Genomic DNA, 10,864 nt, shown 5'->3' with positions numbered 1-10,864 from the left:
GGAGGGGGGTGAATTGGTGAGTTTTCGAAATCAGAGTCTTTTCGCGATCTTTTATACAAAGTAAAAAACTTTACAAACTTTCTTGAATTGCAAGTAATAAAAATTCGTGTGCAGTGGAAAATCATAGTTGACTACGCAGATAATAAAGTCGACTGTATGTAAAAGAGCAGGGATAAAGAATTCAAAACTGGTTTTTATACTGGTTCGGCCTCAATGCCTACATCTAGTGTCCTTCCTGTACCAAGAAGCAAATGCACTATAATGGTTAAGGTTTTTACAACAAGACTTTTATAAAAGACCTCCACGTCGAAAATATAAAGCACCTCTCTAACCCTCTAACCAAAATATAGGCAAACCGGACAACAAGACTTGTAACAAGATGTCTCCTCTCCTGCAATCTGCCAACCACTTTGAACAGTCCTCAAAGTGAGCTAGACTCCACGAGTCTATCACCTATAATCACAACAGGTAACCACAACAATTACCACAAATGCCAACAAGAATCTTGATCAACCAGATACACCTCAATTTGCAGATATGTGATCAAGCAGTGAGCGCGCAATCAGTCTCCCTTTGAATCTCCTTCAAGCAAGATCACCACTATCTTCTTGAAGAGTTCTTGAAGCTCTATAATCTCAGAGAAACAATCTGAAACAGAATATGAAAATGTTAGATCATCAATGTCCAAAAGTCTTAGAACAACTTCAGGTTTCATCTATTTATAGAATTCTGTTAATTAGACGCTCCTTTAGTCGAATATGCTACTAATCTAGTCGACTAGGTTATGACAGTTATAACAGATTAGTTAGACCAATAACATTCAGTCAAAAAAAATAAATTCTCATTCAATACAGTTGACTTTTATTCAATGCTCAACTAACTTTTAAAAATATAGTCGTTACTGTTCATGAGTGTAACAGAATTTCAAAGCAAATAACTAATACAGTCAAATGCGTGGCACACACAATCGTCTTCGACATGTCAGAGCATTTTGAAATTCTTTCCTTCACAAAATCCCACATAGCATTGTTTCTGAAAATTTGTACAAAGACTTTAGTATAATTGATTCAATTAGTAACGAAGTCGACTTTAATGCAGGTTTGTCACACAGTTATAAGTTCACAAAAATGCTTGTGGTTTTCATCCTTTAAAATATGTGTAATGCAACCAGATATGATGTAACATGTACAAGCTCAATGAATATGCATTGACATAGCAGTATAACACAGAAACATGTTCAACAATATATCAACCAATAAGCATAAGAAAATGTAATACAACAACAACATATATGTGTTATTAAAAATGTGTTATCAATCTCAACAGTTAAGACGAGTCATCCTAAATAAAAAGGTTGATTTAACTCAATTTGAATTTAAAGATGAAATTTAATTTTCCTTAAAATAGAAATTAAACTACTTTATCTAAATAAAAAAAATTAAAATCTAAAATATTTTAATTACTCTCTCTAACAAATTATTTTAAAAAATTAAAAAAAAATAATTATAAATAATTTAAATACTATGTATTTCAATTTATTTATTGAAATGGTTGAAATTTCTCATCGGAACATAATGTTAATTATTGTCCAACCATTAAGTTTTTGTTTGAATATCCATTTTACACTGTCCAAAATCATACATAAAGTAAAAATTATATAAGTGTTTTGAGTAATAAACGAAATTATGCAAACATACGCGAAAAGTCTTTGAACACACTGAAGTATTATAATATTCTCGTTTCTCTTATTCTGATTTAAAAATATATATATATATATATATATATATATATATATATATATATATATATATATATATATATATATATATAACTCAGTTAAAATTGACACGAAATAAGCACTTTGTAAATCTCCATGACACAATTACTGTCACTTTAATCAGTTCTCTTTTCGTGGATTCATGTCTGTCTGTAGAAGTGCAAAAACTGTTGGTTAGATGAATCCACACACATGCGACGCATACATGTACAACGACAACCTTAACTAAGCCCCATTAACCAACCAAACTTCATAAAGCTAATTATTAAGTCTACAATTATTCTCTTTATTTATTTTCCTAATTATTTATACTCCCAGTATCAGGAAGTAGTATTATTATTTTACCCAAAATAAAACCCCATTTATTTACAAATAAAGTCCCTGTTTTTCTGAAAAAAAGGGCTTGGGAATTGGGAAGAAGAAGAAGAAAGGGTTGGCTTTTGCCCCTACACACTGCGAGTGAGTGAGAGAAATGGGAGAGGGAGAGAACATAGAAGTGGAAACAGAAGCAGAATCCGAAGCATCATCGTCCTGGAACCTCGGAAAACACACTCAGATAATCGAGCTCTCGGAGAAGTTGTTGGACGGGAACCTTAGCGCCAAGATTGAGGCTGCAAGGGAGATAAGGAAGATGGTTCGGAAATCATCGTCCCCGTCGAAGATACGTGCTAAGCTCGCCGCAGCAGGTGTGATTGAACCCCTCGTGCTGATGCTGTCGTCTTCCAACATCGAAGCTCGCCAATCCTCTCTTCTCGCTCTCCTCAACCTCGCTGTTCGCAATGAACGGTACCCTTTTTCCCAAAATGCATGCTTTTTGTGATTTCTCAAATGGGTCTGCGAGTTCGGTTAATGGGTGTTTGTGTAATCTTGTTTGGTTCGTTTGAATCTGATTTTTGTGTTGGTATGTGTTTTTGTATGTGGATATGAATTGTTACTGTGATTGGTGTTACTTTCCATGTTCACAAGGTAGTGGGAAAGGGATGGGTTCGTTGATTTTATCCCAACCAAAAAAAGAAAGAAAGACTTTTTCCTTATAATTTATAAGTCGTACTGCGGTATCTAGTTGATGGGTGGTTGAAGTTTCTCGTTATTTTTCTTGATCCTGTTCAAAGAAAACTATACATTTTGTTCGAAACAGCTTCTTTAAATTATATGAATGGTACAGGTTTTGTTAGTTTGTTTTTGGATTAGCTTATTTGGTGTTCAAGCTGCTGCAGAAATAACCTTAAGCTGATAAAAAGCAGTTTTGGCATAAAAATTAAGCAATTTGGAACGAAGACTAACTTATAGTCTTAAATTCATGATATATGTTTGATCTTCTTGTATAAAGATCAACATTGCAACTGGATAGCATTTATTGAAGGTTACCTGGCTTGTTTTGTAGGATGTGTTTGTGTTTTGGTGTTCTTCTCTGATCTTCTTTATAGAGTTTTATTTTTTTTAATGTTCATGTATGGTCAATTTAAGTCTTGACATTACCAGATATAGTTTCCCGTTTTATCCTGAGCAGTTCTCAAAAAATAACATGACATTTGTAGCTGAATATCCATGATTTTATCAACGTAGTTAGTACTAAGCTTAAACGGATTTTAAAAAAAGAAGATACTCTACCTGTTCTAGCCTGAAGCTGTGAAAATGATCTAGGGTGGTTATTATAATGGAATGCCTCGAGGCTGCATGTATATGCAGTGACATTTCTTTGGGTGAGGTGCGTGGGTTGATACTTTGATGTGTCTAGGCTAAAAATGAACACACGAGAGAAATTTTTGGTAACCCGCAATTTAATATACCTTTTAAGGGAATCTTTACCTCGAGTGCAAACTGCACCTACTAATGATTATTGTGATGAAATAGGAAATTCTGTTAAATGTCTGCCAGCTCTTTTCGACACATGTTCTTCTTTGATGTGGGAGTATTTGTTAGAATGAGGTACAGAGTGGTCAAATTGGATCTAGGGTATACCCCATCAGTTTAAAGCATTTTTATCAGTATCGTGCATATGATACAATTGATTCAATTCAAGGATCTTTTGATGCAAATCATGTTATAAATATTTTGGTGCATGAATCAGAGGAATCACAAGTGAGTGACTTGCTGCACATGAATTGTATGATTCTAGCACAACACCACAAGCAGGTTGTGCCCAACTCCAGTCGGGTTTTGCATTACTTGCTCATGAAAGCTATAAAAATAGCTCCCCTCCGCAAAGAAAATTAGTTGAAAAGAAGGAATAGGCTGACACTATCAGGATTGTTAGAATAATTACATCTATGTATCATTATTAAGCCTAAGTAGGGTGTAGTGTGTTAAAATATTTATTAGCTGTACCTATAGTCGTACCTATAGTCGTACCTAATTCTGCACCTAGGTGTCTAGTGTAGTCCCTTAATCTTCCATGTACTCTTGAATAAGTTTTTTCATTATAAATAGAAGATTATGAGAGGGGTCTCTTAAGCCCTTCAAAATATATTTCTCTGTTTTTAATCTTAGGGGTTTGAGAGTGGGTTGATCCTGCTCTACCTGTTTTTGTCACCTTTGGCCCTGTCATTGCTATTGTCCCCCGTTGACCACCGCCCCAGTTTCACCTGGTGACCACCAGATCTGGTTTGCCTCTTTCAGCAATGGCTATTGTCGGTGCTGAAGGCCAATTTGCTACCATGCGTCGCAACACGCTTCGTCTCTGTCCACGCAACCAGGCGTGTGCTATCCACGTGCCGTCATCCCATCATCGAAACCTCACAGTGCCACCTCTATGGCTGTCGCCAGAGCCACCTTTCTTTGTTTTGACCCTCGAAACTTCATTTTGGTGGAGCCCAGAAGTCACCCTAGAAACTTCCCTTGCTGTTTATACATCTTCTCATAGGTTTTTCGTCTCCTTGGTTAGAAATGGCTACTAGAAATGCTATTTCATTATCTGGAAGTCCTTCCATTATTTTCGAGAAGCTAAATGGACAAAATTATCTATTTTGGTCTCCCGCCATTGAAATGTGGTTTCTTGGCCAAGGACATCATGACCACCTTGAGCAAGATGGAAGCCATGTGCCTGTTAAAAAAATTGAATAGTGGAAACAAGCCGATTTCCAGCTGAGGGCCCTGTTGTGGCAATTCGTGAAACCAAGACTTCTGATGTCCCTTAGAGCTTTCAAAACATGTCACTCTTTTTGGAAGAAAACTCAAAACATCTGTGCCAATGATATCCAATGTCTCTCTGATTCTACAAACAAATTTGCATCTCTCAAAATGACTGAGCATGATACTATCCTTGATGATTGAAGGCCAATCAATTGTGGAAGAACTAAAGATGTTCTTGGAAGTCGAATCTTTGGATGAAATCGAGAATTAACTTTACAAATATTATATGGTGATGATCCTTCGTGCTTTACCTTCAGACTTTAATCATGTAAGAGATTAAGTTCTGACTAGTCATGACGTCCCTTCCATGGATTGCTTGGCCACACACCTTCGTCCCAACGCCTCAAACTAAGGAAGCTTATGAACTAGTGGAATCATCTACCATGGTTGCCACACTAGGAAGAGGAGAATGTGGAGATCAAGGGTATCTTCAATGCACATACTGTAAAAGGATAGGTCACATCCAAGAAAACTGTTACTCTCTACATGGTTTCCCTACCAAGAAAACCAATGTCTCTAAAGCTGAAACAACTGACTCCAAATTCACTGAGGATGAATATCAAGAGTATCTAAGGTTAAAGTCTAACAGCTTGGCACAAACATCTGAAACTCCAAGTACATCAACAACTTGCAGTTGTCAATCCATGGAAGGTCAAAACTTGTGGGCAATTGACTCAGGTGCTTCTAATCACATCTCTGGTAATGCTTCCTTGTTCTCATCCCTTTCCTTTCATAGAAACCATCATTTCATAACCTTGGCAAATGATTCTAAAACTTCACCAAAGGGAGTTGGTCAAGTGTCACTTTCCCCTTCCCTAAATCTCAAATTTGTTCTTTTTGTTCCTAATTGTCATTTCAATTTGATTTCATTATGCCAATTAACCAAAACATTAAATTGCTCAATAACCTTTGATACCATCTTGGATCATCCACATTTATCAAAACTAAAGAAAATGGTCCTTGAACTTAGTAGTTTCCAAACATTAGAATGTAAGTCTTGTCAACTAGGCAAACATGTTAGATCTACCGTCTCTCCAGTGGCCAAGATGACTACTATTTGTCTCTTCTTTGCCATGGTGGCAATTCGTCATTGATCACTCCATCAACTAAATATCAAAAATGTCTTTCTACATGTTTATCTTGCAAAAGAAGTATACATGGAACAACCTCTTGAGTTTGTTGCTTAGGGGGAGGCTGTAAGATTTGTAAGTTGTGTTGTTCTCCATATGGCCTCAAGCAATCACCATGTGCTTGGTTTGGTAAGTTCAACTCAATTGTCCAAACCTTTAGGCTAAAATGCAATGAAGCAGATCATTTAATTTTTTTATTGCAATACCCCTCTTGGGAAATGTATTTACCTAATAGTCTATATTGATGATATAGTCATTACAGGAAATGATGTTACTGGAATTGCTCAATTGAAGGAGTACTTATGCAAATATTTTCAAACCAAGGATCTTGGAAGTCTTCATATTTTTTGGGCATTGAGGTAGCTCAATCAAAAGATGGGGTTGTAATCTCTTAAAAGAAGAAAGATATAGGTAGCTTGTTGGAAAACTAATTTATCTTACTATTATGAGGCCTGATCTATCTTTTGCAGTTAGAGTGATTAGTCTGTTTATGTGGGCCCCATCTATTGGCCATTGGAATGCCATGGTTTGCATTCTAAGGTACCTAGAAAAGGCTCCAAAACAAGGTTTGCTATATGAAGATAAAGGAAATGTTCTAGTCTCCGGATATTGTGATGTTCATTAGGCATATTCCCCCATTGACAGGCACTCTAGTACAAGATATTGTGTTTTTCTTAGATGAAATGTTATCTTATGGGAAAGTAAGAAGCAAAATATAATGGCTCGATCAACTGTTGAAGCTGAATATACGACAATGACGTCTCTCACTTGTGAACTTATATGGGTAAAACAATTTCTTCGAGAACTTAATTTTTGTGAAGTTTAAACCATGAAGATGTAATTTCTGTGAAGTTATTCTCCACATTGCATCAAATCTAGTGTTTTATGAGAGGACTAAATACATAGAAATTGACTGCCATTTTATTTGGAAAAAATTGTTGATCAAAGAAATTTGTGTTGAGTTTGGTGGATCAAATGATCAGCAAATAGTTGACCGTCCTTAAGAGGATCTTAGATTGAGTTCATTTGTTCCATGCTTGGAACATACAAATTGTATGTTCTGGCTTGAGAGAGTGTTAGAATAATTACATCTATGTATCATCATCAAGCCTAAGTAGGGTGTATGTTATACAATTTATTAGGTGTACCTATAGTTGTACCTAGTTTTGCACCTAGGTGTTTAGTGCAGTTCCTTAATATTCTATGTACTCTTGAATCAATTTTTTCATTATAAATAGAAAATTATGAAAGGGGTCTCTTAAGCCCTTCAAAATATATTTCTCTATTTTTAATCTTAAGTGGAAAACGAATTGTCTTTGTGGTGGATGGATATGTGGGTTATATCTGATTAAGTGGGCACAGATGTGGGGTTTGGATAAGTTCCTTGACTTGGTCCACTGCCCAAACAATGGGTAAAGAATATGACATGAACTTGTTTATGAGGATATGTACTAGGTTATAAATTAATTCATACCTAAATTCTGAATCTTAAATTGGATTATATAACGAATAGTAAGATACTGAATTACTGATCAATAATTCCTACCAACTTGAAGTATGTTTCATGTGAAAAAACATTCAAAACATTACAGAGATATTAGATTCTAAGAACTCTGTGCATGAGCAGTAAACAGAGATATAAAATTCAAAGTAAAACAAGATTAAAATCATAAATCAAAATCACAAAAAGAACAACTGCACAAAGTGGTTTAACCCCTCATGAAAGTATCAATATAGATGACAGATTAATATTTCCTGTTACAGTGCATAAGCTAGTCTAATGATTTTTTCATTCATCATCCCCAAGATCAAAGTCACTCTGTTCATCCTTGTCCTCTTGATGCACTTTTGCAAATTCCTTGAATACGCAACTCTATCTTTCAACCTTTTTCACAGGTGATCATTCTTTCCTCTTTCTTGCGGATGACACCACCGTTCCCTTTTATGTATTAGCATCTTGGGTACTTAATACATATTTCTTAGCATTGTTGGCTATTTGCATCTTATTGTCTTCAGTATTTTTTTTTTCTTTTTTTTTTAAATTTTCTAGCAACTTCAGAAAGATTGCCATAACTTTGTCAGGAGCAGATGTACTAGTATCCACATTCTCATTTGTTTCAGCAAGTTGATACTTCATCCTTGTGACAACACCCGAACAAGTATGCAACTAACGTTTGCATTTGTCTGAAAGTCTATGCGTAGAAACAGAACACTTATAGAGTGGTTCCACATGACCACCTCAATGTCCTTTTTACTTGTTTTTCCCATTTGCCCCACTAAAAAGCATCACAGCAATGACAATGAATAGGAACCTTTTCAACAAATGGCAGAAAGGGACAAGTGGGGACCAACAATCTGTGCAGCTGTCGGAGGAAAAACAAAGCATAAAAAGCTCTATGGGTATGGGGGGAACATGTCCAAACTTCCAACTGGAAGTGGCATAGTGGGGGACCATCTTTTGGAATCGTGGGAAGGAAAGATTCTTCAGTGTCCCTCCAATCTTATAAAGTAATTTGAAAAATAAAACTAAAAATCAATTCTTAAAAACAGGTCACAGTGGCCCATCCTGTTTTTACACATGACACAATTCGATTCATGTTCTTACTGTGCAGCAGCTGTGATTGTGAGGTGCTCTTAACCCGAGGGACAAAAATTTGATGTATGGACAGATTACCTGCAACAAACATTAAGCATGTACAAAACATGCATGTTTTCACAATGTTCTCTGATGTGGCATCGTAACCATACTTTTCAATATCATACTACCGTTTTTTAGATTATGTGGCATTAGCGTTGCCCATTTATCTTCCTATCAAGTGGCTTCCACCTTGAAACAGTTCCATGGGATGAAACAGAAATTGGTCAAAATGTTAAAATGTAGAACTACTGTTGGAAGTCCCACATCAACTAGAGATAAGACCATTTAAGTGTATATAAGTGGGTGCAAACTTCACCTTACAAGCTGGTTTTGTGGGGTTGAGTTAGGCTTAAACTCCACTTCTAACAACTACTTTCTCGTAGACTTGTTAAAATGTAGATGCTAGTTTTCTTGTGTGAATGTTTATACTCAGTGATATGTGATCATTAATCTGAGTGCTTATTCATTATTCATATCTTTGGATACCATTACCTGATTTGGTGGTGACTCAGACATTTTTGGGTGCGGTATATCTTAAGTATTAATTTTTTGTTTCAATGCTAGAAAATTCATGTTTACCAGATAGACTGCTTAAAATGGTTGAAACATTCCGTATCATTTTCAATGTAGTCTTCTGCAGTTCTTTTTGTTATTACTACTATGTATTTCATGCTTTAAGTCCTTCTCTTCCTTCTTTTATGAATTCGGCTTTTCTTATAAAATAGTTCTTTGCATAACGTTTCGGAGTTCATATTTGTTAGAAACAAGGTCAAAATAGTGACAGATGGTGCCATGCCTCCACTGGTGGAGCTCCTCAAGATGAAAAATAGCGGTATACGAGAATTAGCTACAGCTGCAGTCTTGTCACTCTCGGCTGCTGCATCCAACAAGCCCATTATTGCTGCTTCTGGAGCCGCACCTTTCCTTGTCCAGATTCTCAAATCTGGAAGTGTTCAAGGCAAAGTTGATGCTGTTACAGCACTCCATAATCTTTCTACCAGCAACGAGAATTCCATTGAACTTCTTGATCCAAGTGCTGTTTTCCCTCTGATCAACCTTCTCAAAGAATGCAAGAAGTATTCCAAGTTTGCGGAAAAAGCCACATCACTGCTTGAAATCCTTTCCAACTCTGAAGAAGGGCGAACTGCAATCTCAATTGCAGATGGTGGAATCTTAACCCTAGTTGAGACAGTTGAAGATGGATCACTTGTCAGCACAGAACATGCTGTAGGAACTCTGCTATCTTTATGCCGAAGCTGCCGGGATAAATACCGGGAACTGATTCTTAAAGAAGGAGCGATTCCGGGTCTGCTTCGTCTAACCGTGGAGGGCACGGCTGAAGCTCAAGATAGAGCTCGTGTGCTTCTGGATTTGCTCAGAGATTCTCCCCCAGAAAAGAGACTAACCTCATCAGTTTTGGAGAAAATTGTTTATGACATTGCTGAACGAGTAGATGGAGCAGATAAAGCTGCTGAAACTGCCAAACAGTTGTTGCAAGATATGGTTCAAAGGAGTATGGAACACAGCATGAAATGCATCCAGCATAGGGCTGCATCTTGCACTCCTTCTATTCCTTCCACTTGATGTGTACCTTTTTTTCCTCATCAAGCAACTGCACAATTGAGTTTTAACTTGTAAATATGTGTTTTCATTTTTTTTTTCTCTGGGGGGCTAGTTGTGTTAACTAGATCACCATGGAAAGTGAGTCTCTGTTGCTCTCCTACATGACTGTGTATTGATGTTTACAAGACTAACATGAGATTGATCTACTGACCTCAGCACTCAATTAATTACACTGACGTTGTGCATTGCACCTACAAAGGATTCTGTACTTGCATGTATTTCTTTCTAAGATCACGAATTTAAGAAAGGTTGCTAATTTACAGGAGATACGCACGATGGTTGTAATCAGGCCACCATTTTTTTTTTTTTTATATTAAGGACATGATCGGTAGAATAAGTTATAAAGCTATTTTAAAACTAAAAGGTTACTAATGGAATGAAAATAATTGTAGTTTTAAGAAATAAAATTTATGTTTTAGTCTGCATATTAATTTCTTTTTTACATTTTACTGTTTTGAATTTGCCAAATGTTATTATCTAGAGTTAGACTTTGTTAATGATGTTAAATGTTATTCTTTGTGGATATGTTGATAATGTGATAAATAATGATCTAAGATTTTTATT

At 36.1% G+C, this 10,864-nt stretch overlaps 1 protein-coding gene across 1 annotated transcript; it reads left to right on the top strand.

Annotated features, from left to right (window-relative positions):
• The first annotated feature begins 2,030 nt into the window (after positions 1-2,030).
• On the top strand, positions 2,031-10,494 carry LOC106764941 (U-box domain-containing protein 15). The gene is made up of 2 exons (XM_014649394.2): positions 2,031-2,563; positions 9,439-10,494. The coding sequence occupies exons 1-2, from the start codon at positions 2,250-2,252 to the stop codon at positions 10,259-10,261; spliced, it is 1,137 nt and encodes a 378-aa protein (XP_014504880.1). The 5' UTR covers positions 2,031-2,249; the 3' UTR covers positions 10,262-10,494.
• The last annotated feature ends 370 nt before the right edge of the window (positions 10,495-10,864 follow it).

This window comes from Vigna radiata, chromosome 6 (assembly GCF_000741045.1).
Source record: "Vigna radiata var. radiata cultivar VC1973A chromosome 6, Vradiata_ver6, whole genome shotgun sequence".
Lineage (NCBI taxonomy): Eukaryota > Viridiplantae > Streptophyta > Magnoliopsida > Fabales > Fabaceae > Vigna > Vigna radiata.
The sequence above is the reverse complement of the archived record's forward strand: the minus strand, read 5'-3'. Positions and strand labels throughout refer to the sequence as shown.